General features: G+C 40.0%; 1 protein-coding gene across 5 annotated transcripts in view; it reads left to right on the plus strand.

The window, feature by feature from the left end:
* ZNF521 (zinc finger protein 521) overlaps positions 1–25,690 on the plus strand; it is a 228,823-nt gene that overhangs the window by 2,705 nt on the left and 200,428 nt on the right. For all 5 annotated transcript variants that reach the window (XM_088526660.1, XM_088526657.1, XM_088526661.1 and 2 more), the window contains one exon: positions 21,641–21,820. Coding sequence is in view for 3 of the 5 variants with exons in the window: in XM_088526657.1 (XP_088382783.1) it covers positions 21,641–21,820 (180 nt within the window). In the remaining 2 variants the exon portion in view is untranslated. The remainder of the gene's footprint in view (positions 1–21,640; positions 21,821–25,690) is intronic.

A 25,690-nucleotide genomic window follows, 5' to 3' on the forward strand; every position in this document is an offset into this window, starting at 1 on the left:
ACGGCACGGCCCGGCCCGGGGCGCCCCCTCCCCCGCTCCGCGCGGCCGCCCCCCGGCGGCCCCTCGCCGCCTCCGCGCGGCCCCGCCGCCCCGGGGAGCCGCGCACGGAGGCCGGGAGCGGCCGCCCCCCCGGGGCCAGGCTCGTGTCCCCCCCGCGCGCGGGGCGCGTAGCGCGCGAGGCGTAAGTTGCGCTAGGTCACCGTGCGCGCTGGTTACGCGCTGTATTTCGTGTGTTCCTCCGTTTTTTTGGCGGCGGGGAGGGGGCCCGCTCAGCGCGGGGCAGGTAGCTCCCGGGTCTGGCCTCGCCGCGGGACGCGGGCGGGCCGCAGGCCCCCTTGTTCCCTGCGCGCTGCGGGGCAGGGGCCGGGCGCCCGCGGCCCGCGCGGGTCCCGCCGCAGGGAGCGGGAGCGGGTGCCGCTCCCGGGGAGTCGCGCAGGCGGACCTGGCAAAAGTGCCCCAGCCTCGCTCGGAGCAACTCTTTCCAGGAGTTCCCTCTTCAAAGTCTTCCTGTTGACTTCAGTGAGCTTTGGAGCAGGCTTCACACACGCACACACACACACACACACACACAAAAAAAAACCCCACCTCTCCTGCTCTCCTGATATTTATTTTTAAATAAAGGGTGCCTTGAATTTACTGCTTTACCTGCTGCTGTAGCCTGCACCTAGTTTGCTGAAGTTTGTGCAGTTCAGTAGTGCTTTTGTTTGGCATCATCGTGAAGAACGAACGTGCTGCTCTTCACTTCAGCTTGTACAAACGATGCCCCAACGCGTGTCCTGTTGGCTTTGTGCACGCGTTCGTACTCCGAGCTTCCCCGGGAGGGATTTTCTGCGGGCGCTTAGGAGTTTCAGAGCCTGCAGGAGAAGCGACCAATTAGCCATATTTGCAAAAAGATGCTGGGAAACTTTAGCCGAAGGGTCCTCCTAGACCCCCAAGTATTTCAGTGCGGATGAACAAATTTGCGGAATTCACTGGCAAAGAGCATATTGTTTTTCTGTTAGGCTTGGGCATCTTTTGCTCATAGCTGTATGTTAAAGCCATTGCAGAAAGGAGGTTTGTTTCAAATACTTCCTTCAAATACATTGCACTTAATTTAAAACAAAAGATACAGCTTCCATTTTACGCATAGGTACAGGCTTACCCTTCTGTACCAATAGCTTAAGAGTCCCTAAAATGAGAAAATAGCAACATTGTACAATTCGGAAAGAGCTGCTTGCATTTGCTGACAATCAACTACTGAATTAAGAAAACCTCTTAATGCTCAGGCTAGACATGATATACGTTTCTTTACAGTATCTTATTTACTATTTTCAACTAAAAGCAGGCAGTAAATCAATCATCATCTGTAATTATTGCTGCAGTAATTACCTTTGGGGAGTAGATTATCATTCTTGGTGGCCTTTGTTCAAATATCCTCTTCGTTTTCCCTATTTTACTTTTCTTGAATCATGTCCCTTTCTGAGTGGATTAATAGTGAATTCTGAAGCAGCTTGACTGTAGGATTTCCGAAAGGGCTAACAATATGGATCATCTGAGAAGTTGAAGATGCTTGTGTAGAAATAGCATTTAAATTCATTGATAAAGAGTCTGCCCGTCAGATACTACATCTTCATTTTTAGTGAAGAAACAAAAGCTATAAGTAATGTTGCAAGGAGATTTTCAACTATGACTGAAATGTAACATTTACCTAAATTCTTTTTTTGGGGTGTGTGTGAAATATTACTGATTAACTCGATACAAAATATAGTTCTGCATTTTAACAATAAACAGTATTTCAAATCGCTTCTCTGAAAAACTGTTCTTTAAATGTATGTAAATGAGTTATTTAAACTCATGAGTGCCGTTTCACATCTAAATAAAATATAGTTACATGTTAGATTTCCAATTTGTCAAGTACTTAGCAAGCCTTTCTGGGGGGAAGGTATAAGAGATATTTTTGATATGTCTGTCACTTTTGATAACTTAATTTGAAACTTATATCTTAGGGGAATAGTGATACAAGGCAGGTAAATACATTAAAACAAAATGACAATTGAGTTTTTTAGATTGAATGCATGAAACTAATGTTCATCTGAAACAGTGGGTGTTAAGAAGTCATTAATGACTAAAATTTCATCTGTTTTTGAAAATATGCTTCTTTTGAATTGCCCTGGTTTCTGTTTCCATTTTTCCTTTTTCTTTTTTGCTCCTTTATTTTTTTTTCTCTCTCTTCTGCTTTGGTTTGCTGCCAACTTTGGTCTGACTGTCCCTCAGCCATTCCTGCTGGTTACATCTCAGGTTTGGACTTGGGAAACAAAAAAGGCATGACCAACATTAGATGTGCTTTCTGCAATTTAAAAATAATAAAAGCATCTATCTGAGAGAAAAAAAAAGTAATTTGTGTTTACTGTCTGTGAGAAGCACTGTCTCTTATGAATATTCTATTAGGCTGTGACCAAAAAAAAAAAAAAAACCTTTTGGAAGCATTTTGATTTGAGTATCTTGCATGGCTTTAGGAAGGAGGAAAAAAGTTCTACTGCCAGGTACTCTTAGGTAGAGGAAGGATCAGCTGCATCAAATTCATTGATTCTGACCTATATTTCATTTTGCTCATTAATTAATTCCATTCCATTGGATAGTTTCTGCAAAAAAAAAAAAAATCCCCTCTATGCCATTTACCTACTCAAGCCCTACCCTCTCTTAGATGCCATTTACCTGCTCAAAATTGCCTGATGCATACATGTGGCAGGGCGTGCGGGAGGAACAGGAGAAAAGCAGGTGAGGGAAGATAAGTCAGAGACACGATACCCCTTTTTAAAATTCCCAAAGAGCCACTGGGTAGAAGAGGGACATTGAAGAAGGGCGAGTGCTGCAGCTCTCTTAACCTGGGATACCTCAGGGCAGTGGTATGCCCTGAGGAAAACCATCCTGGTGACCCCGAATGAGAAAGCAAAGGGAGAGGAGAAGAGCAGCTTGGCCGTGTCTTGTTTAACTTGGCTATCTGAATGGCAGACCCTTTTTGTGCCTTGGCATGCTTTGTAGGTATCGCACGCAGGTTACTGGCATCCCCCCACGCACACCCTTTTTTCCTTCATGGATTTTTAGATTTGGGAAGGTTTGAGAATTTTCTTTTGCCTTTACTAACAGCTTGCGATGAGAAGTTTAGAGCAAATCGATGTTATGGAGTCGCTCGTGAAGAGAAGCAGGTATGCCTTATAGAGATCTGAATGAAGATGCAGTCCTACTAAATTTTAAACCCACGTTTATGTAAGCTAAAGCCAGGTAATACTCATTATGTTAAAGTCACGCACAAAAATCCTTGAATCGTAGGTGTGCAATAAGCCTTCACAGGAATGTAGCATAGCCCAACACATTTAGTAGATGCACCGGTCTCTGAAAGTCACCTTTTTAAAAACTTTTTGATTTTGTTGCTTCCAAGGAAATTTTTGTCCCACATTTGCCTGCGGTAATAAAATTACTAAATGTTTAGTTCCTAGAAAGATGAGAAGGAAAAATTTATCTACTGCATTACATATCTATGTTCTGCTTAAAACAGACTTGATCTTGAAACACTTGGCAAGCCCAGAGCATTTCTTAAAGTTGTGCCCTCTTTTCAACGAAACCCAAGTACTCAGTGCATCCTGGCTGAATTTACAACTGCAGCACAATTTATGCAGAGTGCTGGTGGACTGAGTAAATGTAGCTGCGTTTTAATGTCATTTGTTTTCTTATCATAAATTTAAAGTTAAAGGGTATTTCTTGTACAGAGATGCAGTCAATGTGGTTGAGTTCTAGGGAAGATAGACTAGTAAGGGATTAAAACAAAAAAAAAACCCCTTTTTAATAGCAATGACAGTTCAGAGAAAATTTGACATTCAGATCCCCTTCAAACAGTAGCCCTTAGATTCCTGTGCATGTCAACTAGTTGAATGTTTATTCTCAGCCCCCAGCCCTCCCCAACCTCTGAATTACATGGACAAGACTCTAAAGTCATTAGATTGTCTGCTGATTAGACTGTAATCAATCTAGCATAAACAAAACCAGCAATTAGTATTGGCATGATTTCTGTGAACTTAAAGTTCCAGTGTGACTGATCCAAAGATTTTTCTTTTTTTTTTTTTTTTTTTTTTTTTTTTCTGATTGGGCTGGTTTTAGGACCTCTGTCATTTGGCGTCATCATCTTCTAGGGAGGGAACAAAAAATTCAGAAGATTCCATTTGGCCTGAAAAGCAAAAACATCTGTCTGGTGCCTGAGTGGACTGCTGGCTTGTATTTGGCCGTCTAAAAAAGGGGTAAAATTTAAGATACTGGACATAAAAGTGTACATGAAAAAAAACAAATTAGAGGATAGATATAAGATTAGCCTCTTTTTATAATGCAGGGTATTCAGAGCGTTCTTTTTCCGACTTGCTAAAGTGTGCCCCTGCTTCTTTACATGTTAAAAAAGAAAAAAAAAAAGTCCCTAACCTTTAGTAATTTTCATTGACACTGGCAATGTGTAATGGTATTGACGAACTTGATTAGCTTTAGGATTGCAGTAATGCTCCCCTTTTGCTTTTGGGGCCAGCATGAGGTTTATTGACCATTGCCATCTATTTCCTAAGGGCAGGTACTATTAGGACTGAGCACTATAGATTTGAACAGTTTCTGGTTGAACTGCTGGTTTTCATAAAGCTGAAATCTTGTGGCAGAAGTGCTTCAAAAGGTTTAAAAATACTGTGTGTTTGGTTTGGTTTGGTTTTCCCTAGTTGCTGCTAACTTGTGTAGCGAGGGAAGCTGTCAGTGTGGGAGCAGGTTCCTAATGTGTGTAGGATAATGCTATTCACTGTCATCTAAGCTGTCCTGAAAGGCTTTATATTCCTCTGTACTTCATTCTGTCTGGCATACACCTGGTTTCTGAGCTCTCTTTTTTTTTTTTTTTTTTTTTTTTTTTTTTGTTATGGAACGCACGATTCAGTATTAGAAAATCAAAAATTTTGAAAAAAAAGTGTTTCTGTTAAATGTCTGTAAATGAGGAAAGGATCTAGAAGAACTCAGCATTTTATACAAACCATGTCGATTCAGTGTTTTTCTGTGCAGAGCACTGTAATAAGCTTGTTGGAGCTGACTTTGTAAATTGACTAAAATAAAGTATAAATACCTTAGGACAGGCCTCTTAACATCTTTACTCAGTTGTATTTTAAGGTTTCTATTCATTCCTGTGGAGCTATCTGAGGTCAAAACCAGTCCCAATTGGGGACTGATAAAAACAGTATTTTAGTAAATTCTGAATCATGGAATATGTACATGTGTACATTTTTTTTTTTTCCTAAAGGGACAGCGTATATCTCTAGGAAGAATTGGGTGTGTGTTATTTCATGTTGTGAAAATGTACCTGTATGTTTGCAAATACATTTGCCAATGTTGTTACTACAAAGCACTAAAGTTTCCAAGTTGCTCTCTCTGTCAGGTTGTGCAAGGGAAGCTTCTAAATACTTCTAAATCATTAGGCAACAATTGGCTTAGATTCTGACAAAACATGAACTCGTGGAAATCAAGAGAGGTTGTGAGGTTTATTTTTTTTTAACTTTAATTCTAAACAACTTGGGTTTTTACCATGCACTATATTTCACCTCAAGTATGAGTAATTATGCTAGTTTAGCAATTATTAGAGATGAAAGAAATTCTGTTGGATATGATCCTCCTAAATTTCAGAAGCTTTAGTTTTAGCCAGGATAATGATCAAGGAGTAGTTAGCTGTATGCCTAGGGACTATACTGTAGCGAAAAAGATAGGGCTGATCTTGGGGGTATCACAACACATTATAATTAATACTTTAATTCCCCCCTCTTACTTCACAAAAAAATCTTCTTTCTGTTCATGTCAGTGAGACAGCACAAATTTCCCCTGTTCTAATGGAGAAGATTTCAAAGCAGGACTACTGTCCTCCAGTATTTAGAATATTAGTCAGTGCTGAGTGTGCTTCTTCTTTTCCACCTTCACGTTCCTTTAGTTTCAAACAGTGTTTTTCATTGTACTGCATAGTAACCAGGGTTCCCCCCTCCCATTTCTTTTTGTCTGTTTTTTATTATTATTTAGTCGGTTTTGTCTGTGTTCTTCTAGTAGGCATTTCAGTTCTTGCAGATTTCCCTTTAGCTAGAGCCATCCCATGCATCATACACAGCAACTTTTCTTTGCTCACTTGAATTGGTATAATGCATACTCAGAAGGATCCTAAGATTGTTACTTATACATGATGGACAACTGAATTTTTGATTCTGGGGGGGATGTGTTTTGGTTTTATGTTTGTGGGGGGTTTTGTTTGTTTATTTGTTTTTGTCTTTTCGGTCATGGGAGCAAGCCAGAGTAATTGATTCATTTTATAGATATAATTAGGTTCGATGTTTATTTTTAAGGTTGCAATTTTTAGTCCTTTGAACTCTTTTAAAAATCATACATGTATCTGTTGACCTAGTAACTTTTCCTCCCACCTTCTTTTCACTTATGTATTGGAGGCCTACTATGATTCTTTAAAAATCAAGTATCAGTAAGTAGTTAGATTTCTTATAAATATGGGAGTACGAGGTATTAGTCAGCCAGCCTTGTTGGTAATGGAGACAGACACCTTCATGCCCCGAAGACAAATGAACAACATGGTGCTAGTGAGAGTATCAGCGTTTTCCCTTATCAAACCCTGTTTTTGGAGAGCTTACTTATGCAAGGCAATAGCCTGGAATGGGAATTTTGTCCTTCCTATTGAAAAGGAGCACAAAATCTCCCTCCAGATGCAGTTCCACGCAAGTGTAGGAAGCAAAGATGCTTTAAATTTAAATGTCCTAGTTAACTTCACAGTGGATGGCTTTTGTATGCAATCCTTGAAGCTCCTTATGAACTGTTATAAGGTTTTATTTTGCCAGGAAAATATATTTCAGAGTATGAATCTCAGATAATTTATTTTTAAGTTTGATTATTTTTGGTGTTCACACTTTTGGTAGCCTATCAAATTCAACTTCTATTATTGACTCATTAACTTCTTGAAGGGCACTTTAAAAACAAAAACAAAAGAACCAGAGTGTGCCTGGACCAGATGATGGGATGTTGTGAAGCAGTGTCCTTGGGAAGCCCAGGCTGTGCTTTGGTCAACCAAACTTTCTCTGGCACTGAATTATGATGGCTTTTTTTTTTTTTTTCTTTTGCAGGCAGAGTCCACTGAATTTCTTAGTATGACAGTGGCAGGAGGAAGGGGGAGGGAAGGGGGAAGTTAATTATTCTCCACCTCCAAAGAACACAATTGCAAGGAAGGAACTTTCTGATTCACTGGTTCCAGGACAACAGGATGTCAAGATGCTTGCCTGGTGAAAGGTTTGGGCTCTGAAGATGGGTGGAGGAAATGGAGTACTGCTCGCCTGTGCTTGTAGCTGCCGGGAAGGGGTTGGATCAGGTGATTATAAAGAGCTAGAGCATTGCGATTTCCAGCAAAACTGTTGAGTAGAGACTCATCAGCCAAATACAAATAGAAGTCACTGAAGGGAGGGTTGAGAGCTCCGAGGGCCAGGTCCCCAAAAGGGCTCATGTGCTGCAGGCCGTGAGCAGTGCGATGCTTTATGTTCAGGTGGCTGGCTGCCCAGTGCAATAATGATCTTGCATTTGGTGCTTCAGCTCTTCATATACTTCATGGGTAGGTTAGACATTTATGAATAAGACTTCTGAGTAGGAATTATCTGAAGAACACAATGCGAAATACTTATGAAGGATGATGTGTTCTAGGTGTACTCTTCTTGTGTTATAGACATAGGTACCTAACAGTCTGCTGTTACGAATCCGATGCTGCTTTTGGAGACAGGTGAGAAGTTCTTTCCTCCCCAAAATGGAAGGAATTAAAGGGTCATGGTGCTGCTATTCCTCTCCCAAAGTTAGTTTGTTCTGTGAAGATGTGGGAGATAGGCATTTTGTCCTGTTCTCTAAGCCCATATCTCACAGATATAGGACATCTGTCACTACCACAGCAGCATATTTTGGCAAGAATGGTGGCCTTTTTTACTTTTGCAGGTGATGTTTGACTCTTCAAAAGTACAATTAAGTATTCATTGGGCAAGAGAGTGAGAAAGCTTGCTCACAAATGGGACTCAGGGCACTAGTGGGTTGAGAGAGGGAAGGCCTGGACCAAAGGAGAAAGTAGAGACCTGGGTTTCTGGTCTGCTAAGTACTTATTGTAACATATTTCTTGATGAATTATTTCACTGAAACTAGACCTAGAATCCAGGTTTGCCTCTTCCCAGTTGAGTGTCCTGACCAAAAGGATATGATGTAGTGCTAATTCTCTATCTTTCCAGCTTAATGAATATTGAAGGTGAGGTATGAGAGCCTCAGCAGCAATGAACGAGTGTGCCTCCAGTCTGAGGGAAGGTGCTCTTTCCCAGGAAACCCATGACGCCACCACAAATCCTTCCGATAGAGAAAACGTTGAGCTTGTAACACCCACATCCTGGGTGAGTGATCTAAAAAGTAATATGAGCAAGAAGTGGAAAGGAAGATGTATGTCAGTGTACACATTTTCTGCTTGCATATTTTAATGACCAGGCAAGGGTATGACAGCTCTGAAGAGCAACTGTAAAAGTGAACTCAAAGCCAGGGCAGGCAGGAAGATGTTGTTTTGCTAGGGGCTCGTAGTGCCTTTGTGATCATAGACCATGTTGAGCATGTTCTAGAGAGAAAGCAATCTTGAAGAGTTTGAGAAAATGAAGAAAAAATGTATAAAACCATGATACACAGTTGATACAGCTTTGGTAAACCTAGGATTATTTTAATTGAAAGGAGTGTTTTTTGACTGAGGAAAATGTGTGTCATTATGTAATACATAAGAGAGCCAAAGGATGAAGCCATACTTTTATTTTGGCATTGGAATGGTGTTAGATGGCCCCAACTCTTAAAACTAAGCACCTCATATTAAGCACATAAGTAAATGGCTTAACATTCAGAGGTAATAGGCATCCACAGTAACTTTCACTGTAGGTCCTCATCTCCCTTCCTTACATCTGTCCGCAGTCATGAGGGTTTAAAACATTGGTTATCTGGAGGCCTGTGATCCATACATCAGATTGATTCAATTTGCTCTCTCTTGCTGAGCTCAGGTTTTTGTGGACAATGTTTAATTAATTTCCTATTTTCTAAGAATAGTTGAAAAAAAGCAAGTCTGTAGGGATGGCAGAAATTACTGATCATGTACACCTCTGAGGGAGCGTTGTTGTTACAGAACTTCAATATTTTGGGAGGAATCTGTGCTCTGAAATTTCTCTTGATGAGTTCTGGATTTGATAATTAGGGTTAACATTTATCTTGGCCTCCTGACATTTTTGCCCTGGACTGGTTGTCTGTAGTGACATTGCCAAAAGCGGAGGTAGAATACTCAAAGATGGGGAAGATAGCTGGAAGTCTTGATCCCAGGACCAAGACCACAATGCCAGAGGAACTCCCGCCTGCTTTGCCCAGTCTTACCATGGTCCTAGATTTGACGCAGAGTCCCACTATTATTTATTGGGTTGCATAAGAGAGATGCTTAGGATGTCTAGAACTTCCTGGAGCTTCATAAAAACTTTGAGATTCTCTGGAGGAAAATACTTCGTAAAACATTGCCATTATTAGTTTATCTCAAACCATCAAAATATGTAGCTATGCAGATGTGACTTAGCTTGTAACAAGATAGTGATTAAGGAGAGAGATTAGCATTTTGAGCAGGGTTAGTTCATCTGTTGGTTCAGCTCTCCAGAAAACAGTATCCCCCATCCCCTGCTTTGGGGGTTCTGTAGAATTCTCTCTCTGTTGCTGGATGAGAGTTTTCTGCCTTTTCTGCAACAGTGTTGTGTAAAATCGGATATCTTTGGATTGTCACATTTAGAAACTGCCATTAATGATATCAAGAGTTGAAAAAATATTCAAAGGATTTCTTAAGCATATTTTTCTCTCCGGTTAAGTATATTTGTTACTTTTATGTTTATGTGCTGCCTAGGAAAATACTTCTATTTTAACATGAGAATAATATTTTCCAACCACTACAGTCTAATTGGGAACTCCTAATTCAGTCTTTCTACAAGAATAACAGTAGTGGGGGGGGAGGAGGAGGAAACAAGCTCACTGTTGGAATAGGCTGAAGAGAGGAGTGAAAAACATGAATGCTATGAGAGGGAAAATGCTATGCAGTGTGAAAAAAAAAGGAAAGCAAGAAAAGAGAAAAGAGAAGAAAGGGAAGGTACATCACAACACAAAGAAAACAAATGAGAAACAAATATTTGTATGTATGATTAATAGGGTCTAACACAGGACTAATTTTCAATAGCGTTTTGGAAGGTAGATATTTGAGATGCTAATATGCAGTTGTATATCTAAACCCATTGGGTACATACACATTTGGGAGTAAAATAGTAATCAAGTTTCTGGCTAGTAGCTGATAGATGTGTTTTGGTGTTGGGTGACGCTGTTCAGAAAATTAGACTTTCTTTGTGGTTCTGGTCTTTTATGAATGCCAGCTTTCTTAAAGGACATTACAAAGCAGCCTGAAAAGTTTGTTGACATCAGGACTGCCGTTCACATGTGTGTGGCAGAGCTGGATGTGAAAACATGCATTTGCAGCTGTTGGCAAGGAGAGTTGAACAGAGGAGCCGTTTCTTGAGCTCTGGTGGTGCACTAAGAAGTACCTAGGGAGAGAAGAAAGCGGGGAAAGGTGTCGCCTTGGTAGATGAGATATTAGTGTGTGATCCTCCTGCCTTTAAAGCTTCTCTGTAACTTCCTTAGTTTCAGTTTTAATCCTGAAAGCCTCCTTATGGCTATGTATTTCCAGAGCGTGTTATTGCAAAGTGTGACATGTCTTCGAATATGTTGAATTTAATAGAATTAGAGGATGCTTTGTGCCTCCTGTAACTAGCCCTTAAACTTGCCTTCTGATATGTGATTATCTAATCATACTTAACAACTATGTGTAGATGGTGGCAGTCTGAATGTCCTCTTGGTTTTTATGTGGACATGAGGAGGAAGGAGAGGAAAAGTAGAAAGATCCTCCCAGAAATAGCAGTAATTTTTTGTAGATGCTGAAATAATGGTGCCCATGTTTTATTTCTGTTCTGTGTGGGTAACTCAGTAAATTGTGTATTGATTATGGTAATACAGCTGGTGTCTCTATTACTTGTCTGCAGGCTTTATTCAAACATGTAGATAGAAGATGCACATGGCAAAGTCACCACCCTAAAAAAAAAAGCTTTTGTGCAAGATGGCTTTAAACTGAATCACCAACTGTACACTAATGGCAATATATAAAGTATTGAGCTATAGGAAATTCAGAGTGCAAGTTAAAAATACATATTTTAATCTTCCTATCATAAATGATCTTAGCTACTGTATTAGGTTTATTGTCACATCTCTCAAGGAATATATTTTATGAAGGGATAAATCCGTAGCGATCTATTTTTATAGTTTATTTGGGATATGTAGCTTTTCCTGCTTTGTTTAACAAACTGAAAGAAGGCTCAGACAGTGAGGCTATCTTTATTTATTTATTTATTTGCTTTAATTTATTATCCAACCTAGACTAAAAGAAAATGGACTTCTTTTCAGTTATCTTTTGCTTTTATTTTATTATGTTTTGCTATAGGTCTGAAGCCATAAATCTTAGTTCTCCAAAACGGTTTCCCTTTCAGTCCAAATAGTCTTTTTCACACTTCTAATTTTATCTATTTCTTTTCCATATAATGTTTTCCCCAATCATAAACCAGAAGCGACTGGTGCTCTTCCTTAGAGTGCTACCAGTGTAGATTAACCCTTCAGTGAAGGGGAATACGAATGAGGTTTTGCAAGTTAGGAAATTGTGAAGGTGTTTTTTACAAACACTGTAAAATCACCCTCCTTTATGCAGCCACCATATGTTCCAGGACAAGAATCTAGGCAAAAGAGGTGAAATCTTCATCAGACAGCAGGTGTTGCTGTAGAGCAGTCAAGAGATTAACTGTTTTAGGGCCTCTGTATCACAGTTCCCACAGATTTTCTTCACTGAGTTGTCTTTCATGGTGCTACTTGGCTTTATTGTTGTTGTTGTTTTAAAGTGGGACTTGGTCTTAAAGTTAATATTCAGTAGCCTGGGCATGAGAGATGCTCTGAGCTGAAATCAGGGTTTGCCCTGGACACTGTCTGAACCCAAGCAGAGATGGCCTAGCCTTTCACATAGATACAGCTTCTGCAGGAAAAATTTAAAAACTGGTTTGTGTCCAAACCACAAGCTCTTAGAATGGGAGATAGAATTAGCATGCTGGAATCTATTATTTTTTCCCCCTATGTTTAGATTTTATTTTAAATAATCATTCTCAAACAGTGTGGAGTCACAGTTGTGGTGATCTCGTCTTTTTTTTGGAAATTTTGCTTTTTGGATTTCTTGTTGGTTTTGGTTTTCGAAAGTTGCACTGGGAAAATATGTAGTAGGGAATTGATGATTTGTTGTTTTAAGGAGCAAATAAATCAACTGGGAAATATTTATTCTTCTAATAAAACAGGCTACCTGTGGTCAAAAACACATAGTTGTACAGACCAGGAAACCTTGTTACTTTCATGACAATATTAATTCAAACATGTCTAGAAGTACCATTTAGCCATGGCATTGCTCATTCATAGTCTAGGTTCATAAGCAGTTGTTCTTGCTTCTGAAGGGCTCTCCTTTTGTTAGTTTCCCATCACTTTTGTTATCTAGAAGTTATCTCATACAAAAATGTGGTAACGGCACTGCTGGAAACAACCTCCTCATGCCTAATTACAGTCCTAGAGTATCAGTAATGTTGAAGCATCGATTAATAATAATAGCCCCAGGCGTGCATTGTTTTATCTGTGCATCATCCTTGTGCTGTTGTACTTCGTGTTAGAGTGACAGGAAAGTTTTGGGTCAGCAATATGCAAGGCATCTAATTACAAGGTTTTGTTTAGCTTTGCCTCCTTTTCCTGAAAGGAAATGGTATAGTTAATGTTTGGGGGAAGTTAATGTTGAAGTTGGCTAGATACCGCACTACCTTTGATAGTCAGGTGAGTTTAACAGGGACCTGATAGCTGAAATAATACCAAAGTTTTCCTAGGCTGGTTGTGGGAAAGCATAAAGTGCTAAAGAGGAATTCTTTGTTACTACCAGCTGTAGTAACAAATGTAACAAATGCTCGTGTTGAAGGAAAGATCTGACTCAAAGCAAATGAAAGATGGAATGCTATTTTGTAGATTAAGTATAGCAATGCTAAGATTTCCCATATTCTGGGGATTTTGTTGGGTGGTCTTTTTTTTTTTTTTTTTTCCTTCCTTCTTTCCCCCTAACTGAGCTTTAATAATTCTGACAAATCCGTCAGTCTAGTTGAACCGTCTTTTTGCTGTGGCTTGTTGTGACCTACTTGGTTCCTTTGTGACTCAGAATCCTTGAAGAGCTTAAACAACAGTTTAGAGAGATGCTAACCACAAAGTTACCTGCTCCGACTCTGGCTTCTGTCTTCCAGTGTGATAAAGGCTTAGTGGTCAGTCTTTTTTGATCTACAAACTTAAAATTCTTCTTTTTTTTTATTAAATCTTTAGACCTCTAAATAGTGGAGAGGCTTTATACAAACAGTTTCGCAAGGTATATGCAGGGACATTTTTGCATTACAAAAATGCAACCAAAACCAATTTGTCAGGCAGGATCCACATTTGTTTGTGCCATTTTCAGACGCTGAAAAGCTCTGTGTAGCTGTGTGTGCTCGTGCTCGTGAGCAGGGAGAGGTTCTGGTGCTGCAGCTGGTGGCAGCAGCCGTTCAGGGCAGAACAGCAGAAAGATGAACTCTTGCACTTTGATCTGCATACACTTGTATTTGTGAGTGCAAATCCATTTTAAACAAGCAGGTTTTGTTTGCTTCTTAATGAATGACTGCTTGGTTTTGAAGTCTCCCCACATGGGGAAGAATTCCTGAAAAGGTTGCGTTTGGGCACCTCAGTTCCTTCTTGTGCTTAAAAATAGTTTGAATTTTTAAATTGCCTTTTCGGACTGAATTCGGGCTCGTAACATGCATCGTGGTTGGCTATTTCACTTATAGATATGTCTGCAATCTTTAATGTGGTTGATCAGCAGACACCGATGACCAAGATGAGTTTCCTTTCTGGAGGTGGAGCTGGACTCATTTTTTCAGTTACAGTTTGTTCTTGAGATTGTTTTCTTTTGTAAATAGATCAAAAGCTGGGGGTGGGCATGAAAGGGGTCGTGCTAGGCTCCTTCAGAGGTTTCACAGGAGGCTTTGAGGGGGCCGAAATGGCCGTATCTTTTTATTTTAATGGTATACCAGTTGTATTCATTATTGTTCTTTCCTGTATTAATGAGTCTCACTGATCTGTGCTCCCCTAGTGCAAAATCTTTCTATTTAGCTTAGTTTGACCATGCGCTCCCTGAAGCTCTCCTTTTCATGAGCTTTTCCCGTTGCTTTCTTTGTCTGGCCAGTTTTCTTTAGCTGCGAGGGCTGCCGAAATGACTGCTTGCTTTGGCGTAACAAAGAAAATCATGTAGTATTACTGCTGCTGGAGAACTGGTAACTTCATGGCTGCAAAATACGTGTTCAAGGGAAACAGGCAGCTCACAAAGTCATATTTTGTGAAATATCTGTCTTATTCCAGGTCTTAGGAAACTTTATCAGATCTCTGTTGATGAGGAGACTCTGCTTAGCTATCCACAACTCCAGGATAGAGATTGTTTACAGTCCTCCACAGATTGTGCTTGATTCTCTTTTTCTAATGTATTCTCTGCGCTTTGGGTTTCTGGTGTCCTTAGAGTGTCCTTATGAAAACTGGTATTTTTTTCTGGAAACCCAGATTCTAGAAGCCACAAAGTTTATGACAGTCTTGAGGCTGGGAGAAGAGAAAAAGAGGCAACTGGTGGAGTGTGTATGTGTCTCTTCTTTTGGATATATATCTAGATGTAAAGTGTGACTCTGAGCATTTTTTGTTGTCCCAAGAACCGGGAACCTCCCTTTTCCCCCCCCTAAAAATAATCTTGGAACTTTTAACTCAGCCACATGATTATTTCTTGAGGTCTGAATTCTTGGGAGTTGGAAATCCTGTCAAAGTGCAGTCTTTCCCCTTTCAGCTTTTTCCCTCGTGGAGGAAGAATGAATTCTTTTCTCTCTGCTTTTCTCAAAATTCAAGAAGCCCAGTCTTTGGGAGAGTAAAAAGGCAGAGGTTCTGTCTTTTAGCTCTTCCCTTACTTTTATTTCAGCAGAGTCAATCTTACTTCGGCACCATATCAGAGCGTACCAGCTCAGTTCTCTCTAATTTTTCAACGTAGTGGCAGAATTGCCCTTGTTGGGTTCACTCTGCCCGTAAGTTTGGAGTAGCGACTCTGACAAGAATTGAACTGTTTTGAGCTCTGGAAAGCTAGAGCCCAGGGAAAGATGCTGGCACTGTGTATACAGTAAAACAGCATGGGGCTGGTTCTGCTTTGCAAGGCTGTCTGCGCTGCTGGGATGTTTGCTCCTGAATATAGGATTATTGTTATTATTTTTTAGAGTTTTTGTATGAGTTAGCACACATACCTCCCCTGTCTGCCAGGGAAAGGCTTTCACTTATCCGTGTGGAGGAAGCAAGTGGAATCTTCAAACCTAGAATTATTCTCTCATTTAGTTGCATAATCAAATACAGTAGAGTGGATTGAAGAAAAACGTCCCAGAGGAAATGAGATTTTTCTTTTAATTTTTTTTTAAGCCGTGAAACCTGTTTGGTCATTCTGTTTTCAGATATGCAGCTGCCATACAACGAAGCATTCGTGTTTTAGCTTCTGCCCTTGGAAGCAGACCTGTATTCAGGAAGCTTGTCCTGGCCATGGTTGTACAAGCCTTTCTGGCCCTCAGAACCACAGCTAGTGTTGTCAAGATGCTTGAGGCGCTACAGCTACCTCACGGAAGCACTACGGCTACCTAACATCCTTTATTGTTGTTGTTCTGTTTATGTTTTGTTTCCCTTTTTCTGACAGTAGAAGAAAATGAAACAGAGGACCAGCAGGCAGGTGTGGGGGACACAGCCACACAGACTGGTAATGCTGAATTCCTTCATTAGTGTTTCCTTCCTTTTTTTGGTTGTTGTTTTATTTGGTTGGTTTTGGTTTTGGTTTGGAGGTATTTTTGCAAAGCCCACACTCCTCTTCCCCCTCACTGTCAACTCAGAATGCATTTTTGGAGGTCGTGATGAAAAAATGTCATTCCTCTCCCCTCGCATTTCAACTGCTGAGAATTAGAAATTCTGCCTTTTGTAGGTCAACCAACTGAAGAGGAGATGCTTACCTTTTAAAAGCCTACAATGTGTTTCCTTTTGTTATAAATAATCCTCTCTAACCTCTCCCTCCCATGTAAAAACCCACTCTATGTCAGTTCAGATGAACTTGAATATTCATTCCATATAAGCTATTTTTAAAATATGTGGACTTGGAACATTTATAATTGTTTGTAAAATTTCTTAACAGAGACCCTTAATTTTAAGACAGTGGGATCAGGTGGATAAATCTATTGTGTCAGAATCAAAGTGAAATATATTGATAATAATAATGAAGAAATAATTGTTAATTCTTTTAAGAATGAGAGCTCTTTTGCCCTTGTAACAATATTATTCTGTGAATTCAAGAAATACGTCATTTTTGTCTTGGGTACTGATTCCACAGGGCTTTGATTAAAGAGCAGCGTGGGCTCATCTGAATGGACTTATTTGTTCTGCTGAGGTCCCTTTTTGGAGTAAAGACTGGTTCTTTAATGGTATTGCTAGAAGGCAGCTCATCTCTGCCTGTGTGTTGTGCGTAGGTAACTTGCCAAGAATAGTTGGAGTTATTCTTCTTACAAGGCTAAAAAGCACAGTTAACTTTTGCTCAGCCAGGATGCTTTTTACTTTAGTTGGGTAGGTTTGGTTTTGGTGATTACTTCCTTTAGTTGGCTTTAGTAGCTCTGTTAGTATTGTTTAAAATGAGGAAATAACAGTGAGCGAGTTCTTTGCTTTTTGATGGAAACTTTACTCAAACTATTCTGAATGCACTTATGTCTCCACTTAGTTATTTATAAACTTGAAAGTGAAAATCAAAAAACAAAAAACAAAAGAGAAAAATAAGCTTGTACAGCTATAAACACTTCTAGTAGAAGAAATAGAGAATTGTGAAACTGGAGATCAATGTGACAAGGAATGGTTGCCTTTCTATGTTTTTTTTTTTTCTTAGACTTTCAATGGTTATGCTGTCTTGTTAGTTTATTTATTCCCCGTCATGTCCAGTGTTGTCTCTGTCTGTTTCTAGGCAAGATTTGACATTCTGTTTCTCTCTATAGCAAGAACGAAATGTTGATATTAAAAAACAAAAAAACCCTTCTGAAACAGCAAGTAGTACAGAAGGCCCACACTGTACACACACTGCCAGAAGTTTTTATAGTAATACTTTGTATCTAAGCTCTGGCTCTAACCGTTAAATGTGCTTTTTATAGAGTAGCAAGTTATAAATGTAGTGCAGCTACGGCATATTAATCTTACTGCAGAGATTTAATGAGGCAGTTGTTTTGCGATGGACACTATTGGGAGCAGAGAGCGACAGAGTTTTACTTTACCACTGAGCTGAAGAAATATTCCTTGCCTGGTAATAATTATTACCACATGATCTTAGTTTTCCTTTCTTTTGCCAGCACTTTTCCATGCAGAAGTGGCTTGGAAGGAGGTCTTCAGCAAGGCAGTGAAATGCATTGGAAAGTAGGCTGTTTTCTTGGTAGTTTGACGTTTTAGCTGTGATTAGCTGTGGATCCTCATAGCATGGGCAGAAATATGTAAGAGGAGTTTCAAGAATACAGATAGTCTTTGCCAGTCCACTGAGATGGCTTTTAGATATTCATTACTTTTACTTGAGTTTTATATGGGTTATAAAAAGTAAATGTGGTGAAACCTCATTTTTACATGGACAGAATAGAATTTCTGCTGGTTGGCCTTAAACCGCTCCCATACTTGAAATTAATTGAAGTCCATGGCTTTATTACCTCCAACACTTTTAAGCCAATGCAATTTTTCATTTTCCCCAAAGTTGCTTTTTATTAGACCAAGTTACAGCAATAACATCCCTTCTGAGGAGGAGGAAGAAGGGAAGGGGAGAAGCACCTGCCAGGGAATATAGTAATGAGAAAATCATGCTTCTTTTAATTGCCATTTATAAATAATGCTAACATAATCAGTAACTGAAGACAACTGCTATTTTTTTTGAAGTGTGTTAATAGGCTGAATTCATTTCTACTTATTTCTGCTCAAAAAACATAACCTACACTAGATAAGTTTAGATGGTATCTGCAGATGGAGCCAGGGTGTGTGTACTAGTACTAGTACTAGTACTGAGGTGTATTGACAAATTTCAGCTGTTGCGTGGCACAGTCTGCAACATGGCAGGGGAACCTCGGAAATGACCGCGGTGGTTTCCTTTCATGAGGAAACTGTATCTGTGCTTATTGCAGGTACTGGGGAGAAAAGAAATGCGGGAGATGAGCAGCATTTGCCCTAAAGTCTGTGTGAGAGCATGAGCTTTAAATAGCAGGTAAAAGAGCAAGAGCACATGATGTATACTGCATTTATAAAGTAGATTTTCTTCTTGTCTCTCAAAAGAGCAGCTCAAATAAGGTAGCTTATCCTCCAAATAAGGTAGTTTAAGTAGCCGTTCAGGCTTAGACTAGCTCTTGACGGAAGACACTTATTGTTGTAAGACACTTATTGAAAAACTATCTATTCAGAAAGCCTCCAAATGGTATTTCCTGTCTTTAAAAATCTTGTTGTTTCTTTTTATTTCTGTGGTGACATCTCTTCGTGAAGGTGGATCACAGTGGAAATGTATTCACTGAGAGGGGCTGAGGCTGCCAGAACTCATTTCATAAACCCATGGTAGGCTAAACTCAAACCTAGGTCCCAGAGGGTCCCACTTAAGTGTTGACCTAAAAACAAATGTGCCAGTTGGCTAGAGCACGTATTCCAAAGTTGCAGCAGAAGGGAATAAGCTTGACTGACTTCTGTCCCTGTAGAGTTTATATCTGCAAATGCAGAAGGAGAAGCAAAACATTTATTAGTCTTAAAACGATTCTAATTTTAATAATGGCTTTCTAAGTAGGAAGCTTTTTTTAAATTGAACAATTCTGTCGGCTTTTGTGCACTAAGGGGTGCATGTGTGCATACGTGTGTGTGTGTGCTGTTGAATTCCTGTAAATGGCAAGTGTTTCTGAATAATAAGCCTTGAGAACTCCCTCCCCACCCTGCTCTTCCCTTCAGCACTGTACTTAAAGCAGAGTCAGATACTACCCATATTTTAAAACAAACAGGTCTGTAAACTTTATGTGCAGCATTTAAATACTCATGTTAAAATTCAAGCCCAGTGCCCACATTTCCCTGAGTGCTGTCAGTTTTATTAGATGAAACTGGGAGCTTGAGCTGAACAACTACTAGCATGAGATGTGTGCATGCTGCCTTCCAACAAGTGTTTAATGATGTTGGGGTCAGTTTGCAACAGTTAAGACAATTATTCCTTTTTCTGAACTGCTTATAACCTGGTGAAACTACTTTTATTAAACTTGCAGAACATCTTGGAAAATATAGTGGCAATGTGAGTTGTTTAGATTCAGATAGAACATTCCAAAATGGCAAAAATTTCCTAAAGTGCTTATATTTGATTTCTGTCCCTGTTGGCTGTGTAAATTTGCTGACTGCTCTTTTATTTGAGAATAGCTGCCCAAGTTAAAGTTTCATTCTCGCAAGAACCTTGTGAATATAATTTGTTATAAAAGGATCAATCTCTATGTGTAAGCAGAGCTTTTATACAGAAAATGCATTTTTGCTTTCAGAATGTGCTTTTCAACTTTTTAAAACTAATCTGTTTTCCTTTTGTAATATAATTCCTTCAAAAATAAATTCTGCCCTTTACCCTTGTCAAAGAAATTCCTTGGTTTTGATCATGAGCCACATAGCATGTGGAAGGCTTCCTGGCATGGGTCATTTCCAGTTTGTGCTTGCAGCTCCTTCTGTACTCAAGTAGTTGAGGGGCAGGGATACAGCAGTGAAGGATGTGGAAGGATGAGGAGCCCTGACCCTCATGGGCAGTGAGAATCCCTGCTCATCGCGCGCGGGAGCAGATGCAGACACCATGGTGCCCACAGCACCCTAGGGTGCCCACAGAGGCCTTCCAAGTGGCTTAACGTGCATCTTCCCCCCCTTCCCCATTCTGTTATGAGCTGGGCGTGTGAAATGTGCTTGAGTCTTTTAGTTAGAAGTTACTCTCAGCAAAGGTACAGTAAATTGTGGCCAGTCGATTGCGACACTAAAGAAACCGGGTTTACAGCCAGCACCTCTGTGTTGATGCAGACGAGGAGGTTGCTCCTGGTTAGTCATCCGCTTGGCTAAAGAGCGTAACATCTTATAACGCACTCGCACCATCTCACGTTATTACAGGAGTTTGTCCTTGTTTTCCAACTGAGACTGATGTGTTTCAGTCTCAGTTCTCCCAAATACCTAAAAGGAAAAATGAGATGGCTAATGTAGAGAAGGGAGAAGTGGTGAAGCACTTGCATTCCTTTGGCTGGATGTACACAACCATTTTTCTTGTGCGTTTCACTTGTTGTGCTGTGGTTCCCAAGAAAAAACAAAGTTAAGCGCCAGCTTGCTTTATTAGGGAAGACAGATTGTTTTATTTCTGTCTTTTGAAGGAAGCTTTTAGTAGTAAAGTGGACAAAAAGTCAGGAATAGTTTAAGCTCCTTCATTTCTCAGAGGAGGAAGAAAAGCTCTAGACTTCACATTATGTCACATCGATGCTGGTCACCAGTTGAGGTTGTGCAGCAAGTTGTGGGGCTTGGGTACAGTGGGGAGAATTATAGGTGAAGCCTCCGAATTCTTCCAGTTTGGAAGATTTGACAGGGCTCAGGGTGGCTGTTCTGAGACTAGGGCTGCTCCCCAAGCGCTTGCTAACATGTATAAAAGGCAGAGTTGCCCTTACGCACTGTTTAGGGTCTACCATAGTTTGTTTCCAGTTTTCTGTGATCTAGCTAATACAGGAATTCTACCAGGTTTGCCTCAAGTCAGACACAAGTTCAGAGCACGTGTAACGTTTTAAGCCAGAGTATAATCTTCTCTTCCTAGGGCTTTGTTTGTGTCAAGTAACATAACGATGGAGTATTGGAGTGGATTGTAAAGTCAAGATTAATTTTGTGTTTATGTAAATCAAATTTTGTTAGTCTCTTAATTCTGGTAATTTCCTGTGAAACACTGTAGTTAACAGCGAAAAGAAGTTCCTGTGCACTCACTGATTTGATTTTGCTTTTCATTGAAACCTAATTGCATAGGTGGCTTATCCTTTCTTATAATGATCAAAGCAGCTTCAATAGCTGTGATAAAATTGACAAACTTAACATAGAAGCCTGGAAGTACTGCTTGAGTGAGGAATAGTGCTGCATTTGATGAAGTAAAAGGGAAATTCTTCTTTCATCAAGGTTAGAAAGAAATTGAGGAAAAGGCCTCCTGTGCTTATTTAGCAATAAAATCTACAGTGCTGCAAGCTCGCGCTGAAAATATTTCTGCTTACCCTTACCACAAGAACCTCTCCTATTTTATGTGTTTTGTTTTCTTTTTAAAGATTATTAGTAGCCTGAGATCATGATCTTGATTTTCTTTCAGACCCTAATTGTAAACTAGAAGACAAGGCAGAAGATGGAGAAGTGCTAGACTGTAAGAAAAGGCCGGATGAAGGGGAGGAGTTGGAAGAAGAAGCTGTGCACAGCTGTGACAGCTGCCTCCAGGTGTTTGAGTCGCTGAGTGATATCACAGAACACAAGATTAATCAATGTCAACTGACAGGTAAACAATACATATCATTTTGTGTCTTTTTGCACTGTTCCAGGCCTGATTTCCATTCTCTGCTTCTGAGTTCCCTCCTCTTTTCTCAGTTATTTTACTCCTACACTTGAATATTTAGGTGAGACCTTTATCAACAGATTCAGGGAAATCTTATAATATAAATGGGGCTCTATAAATTTCTTTATAGTGAAGGATATATGGAGAATGACATATTGGCACCTTATTTACAGTATGCATTAGCTGTGTCCCCCAGTGTCCCCCTGGCTGCTGCATGTATTTTTTAGATTCGTACTGTACAGCCTTCCATACTTTGCTCGCATAAATATTTTCCCAAGTCACTTGTGAATACAGTGGGTACTTACAAATGGGTTTAACGGTATCTGCATAATAATGATTTGTACAATGGCATGTGCTAGATCTGGATCGAATGTTGCTTTAGTCTAATCTGTTAACTACAAATGACTGTACACTATTTAGTAACTGAAAGTTGAAAGGAATGAAGCAAACTCTTTAGAGGGAAAATAAAACCCCACCTTTACTAAGGTGATGTAAGGTCTGAAATGCTGATCAGGTACTATTTACCTGAGCAGAGTTGGGTGAATGGATCTGTAGCCTGAATTATTCATCCTTTTAGGTAAAGAAAAAAACAAATTAAAGATCGGGTTCCTCACTGAAATGATTGTAGACAGGCCCCCCTCACCCTTGGAAACCATATCAAATATGCTGAAGTAGTTTTGTCTTTTACATTTGCTAGTTCTTTCAATGCCATGCACTGTAGGTTCAAATAGACTCAGTATCAGCAGAAAAGCATTTTTGCTTTTTATTAGATGGTATGTTAGTTTTAGTCACTACAGCGTAAAATGTATTTATTGTGCAGATCAATTATGTTGAAAACCTTGCTTGATTAAGCTTTTGTAGGTATAAAAAGCTGTCCTCCTCCTTTGGAAATGCTCTTGGAAAGTGTCTATGCTTGTGCTCATGTTTGGAGAACTTTCTGGATTATTTTTGGTTCCAGTGAATCTAAGTGAATTGAAGCCAGTGAATTCTGGCTAAGCTCTGGTAAGATGACAGAAAAGCCAAGTAGCACCAGAGTCCTTGAGAATGGAGCATGAAAAGGTGAAGAGAAGAGGAGGAGGAGGGCAGGAGCAGAAGAAAAGTTGAGGAAGTAATATGAATTTGCCAAATGGTTTTAATCCCAACTTCAAATCAAGGAAGATGAAAATCTGCCACAGCAGGAAATGCTTGCTTTTACTAGCATTTTACTTTGCCTTGCTTGCTTTTAAAATGTTTTGATCTAAAATACAGGTACTTCTGCTCTTCCCTAATCACGGCTGCAAATTCCTAAAATGTATCTGTCTACACTACTCATGGTTTCTAGCAGTATAGATATTCTCTCTTTACTTAAATAACTCTTATTGTCCTTTGTTTGTACCTCTTTCTTTTGCTCTTTCCTTTTCAAAAAAAAAATAATGGTTTTAGCTCGTCTTTTCTCTCTCTCTCTCCCACAAAACTTCCTTCCCACTGACCCAAATTCCCTGAATCTCTGCTTTCCTACCTCAAATCCTATTTATTCATCCATGTTTTTTCACCTTGTTCCCTTTCACCTCTTCCCTTCCTGGTTAGGTCTTGCCTCCATTCCCCGGCAAGCCCGTGATTTCTCCTGCCAAGTAGTTGCTCTGCTTTAGTGCTGCAAACAGAATGAGCTGGGCACTGCTTGCACAGTCACCTTGGGAGACTGAAGAAAAGGGGATAGGGAAGCAACAGCAAGAGCCTGGAGCACTGCTCCTGGACTGTTGCACACCAGGCCTTGCAGGGAGGTGCCATGCTGAACGAGAGCGCAAAGAAGTCTCCTTGGATTAGGCCACTTGGCGTGCATGGCAGGGATATATGTGTGATATTAGATGGTGGAGGAATGAAAACGGTTCTTGTAGGAAATCATTTAAATGACTAAAAATGCATTTGCTTCTCTTTCAAGGAAATTTGTGATAGTTTCAAGGAAATATGTGATATAACCATCTAAACTTTTTAGAAACTTGTCCATCATTTTAAAAAATGCCAGATATTTCAGCCTCTAAAGTTCACATTTGATTTTTAAAGCCCTCCAACCCCTGATTTTTTCAAACGTCTGAGCAAGCAGCAGCTTATCTGATTTTACTGAGTTTGGAGCTCTGTGGGATGGGTGAGGAGCCACACTCACATCCACAGTTTATGTGCTGTGCATGTTGCCTAGGTGTAGGATCCTTTCCCATACAGTTCTACTGGGTTACGTCAAGAACTGTGTGTATGGGACAAACAGGGAGGCAATAAGGCAATACAATGACTCAAGATATTCTCTAGTGACTCAAGATATTCCCTAGTAAATCTTTGAAGTGAAACATGACTGTTGAGTAGCTTAGTGTCTTGATTGTGCCTATTTTTGCCAACTGGTAGCACAACAGCATAAGAGAACTGAGAATGAGGCTTTCCAGTATAGGTTCTCAAACTGATACTGGAGCTGCTGATTTCTAATTCTGAAAACATTGGTTATGTCCTTTTGAAGCTTTGGCACTTAGCAGACAGACTAAAAATGCTATACTGAACCCCCATTCAACCAAAAAGAGGTATGAGGTGAGGGAAGCTGGTTTGTTAAGCAGTGGTCCCATTCTCTCAGTGTGAGTTACCCCCCACCTATTCAGAGCATAGAGGAATATGAGACGTGCTTACAACTCTGCGAGATTTAGCTCTCAGTGTCTTGAATTACTGTTCTCTCTCTCTCTCTTTTTTCTTTTTTTTCCAAAGGAGAAGGAAAAAAGTTCTCCCCCAACAGGTTCCTTCCTGTAATCTGTTGTTTGCATTGAACTCGTGTTCTTTTTCTAGAGGAGGGCATAGATGCTCTTTTATCCTAATGTGCGCACTATTGATCTTTTCAATTTGGGTCTGATCCAGTATCCATTGAAGTCAATGAAAAAATTCCCATTGACTTCAGTGGAGGATAGAGAAGGCCCTTCTTGATCTATTCACTTTTTTTTTTTTTTTTTTTTGCCATCATCTGAAATTCTTGTACTGAAGCTTTCTCTGAGAAGGTGATGATTTATTTATGTTAATTGCTGACACATCCTGTGATGTTTGTGGAATACAAATAATGGATAAAGGGGAGGAAAAATTAAAAAAAAAAAATCTTTGCATTATTTGTAACCACTGGCATATAAGATGCTGAACTATGTGAATTTAGTCATTAGAAGAAATTGGCAATAAAAATAGGTTTTAACAGTGTTTCTCTCTGATCTTAGTGCTTTTCTCACTTTATCCTTCCTGGAGCACTTTTATTCAATAACTCATGAGCCCCTTTCATATTGTCATTCTCTAAGTTGCCTGTGTAAGCAAAGGGCCCTCTTAGCATGGCTGTGAAACAGATGTCCTTCACTACTGAGGAACCCTCAACACCACCTTCTCTCTCTCTGTTCCCAAAAGATGGGTTTGATACAAGCTTTACCTTCTGTACTTTTGCCATATATGCTGTTGGTGAGACACAAATTCATCAAACTCTTTCCGCAATCTTCTGCTTCACCCATAACTTGCCCTCTCTGCCCCGTGCTTCATGCTGTTTGTTTTACCTTTCTGTCGAAACCTTCAGGGATGATATTCAATGAAGTCCTCTTTGTGCAGGTAAGACCTGCCTTCACTTCTTCTGGCTAGCTCTGCATGTTCAGAGGCAACCACCTCAGGCTTGGTTCTCTTGAAGACCCCGTATGTCACTTTGGAATCAAAAGCATCAGTCATAACCAGAGCAATACTAGAAAAGGAGTATCCAGTGTTACTGCCTTGTACCTTGGCAATCATGAAGTGAGCGTGTCAGTCTAGCTGGCTGAGATGTGACACAACTCAACAGTG

Source organism: Tinamus guttatus, unplaced genomic scaffold, assembly GCF_059628265.1.
Source record: "Tinamus guttatus ecotype Peru unplaced genomic scaffold, ASM5962826v1 Tinamus_guttatus_pri_ptg000249l, whole genome shotgun sequence".
In the NCBI taxonomy this organism is placed as follows: Eukaryota; Metazoa; Chordata; class Aves; order Tinamiformes; family Tinamidae; genus Tinamus; species Tinamus guttatus.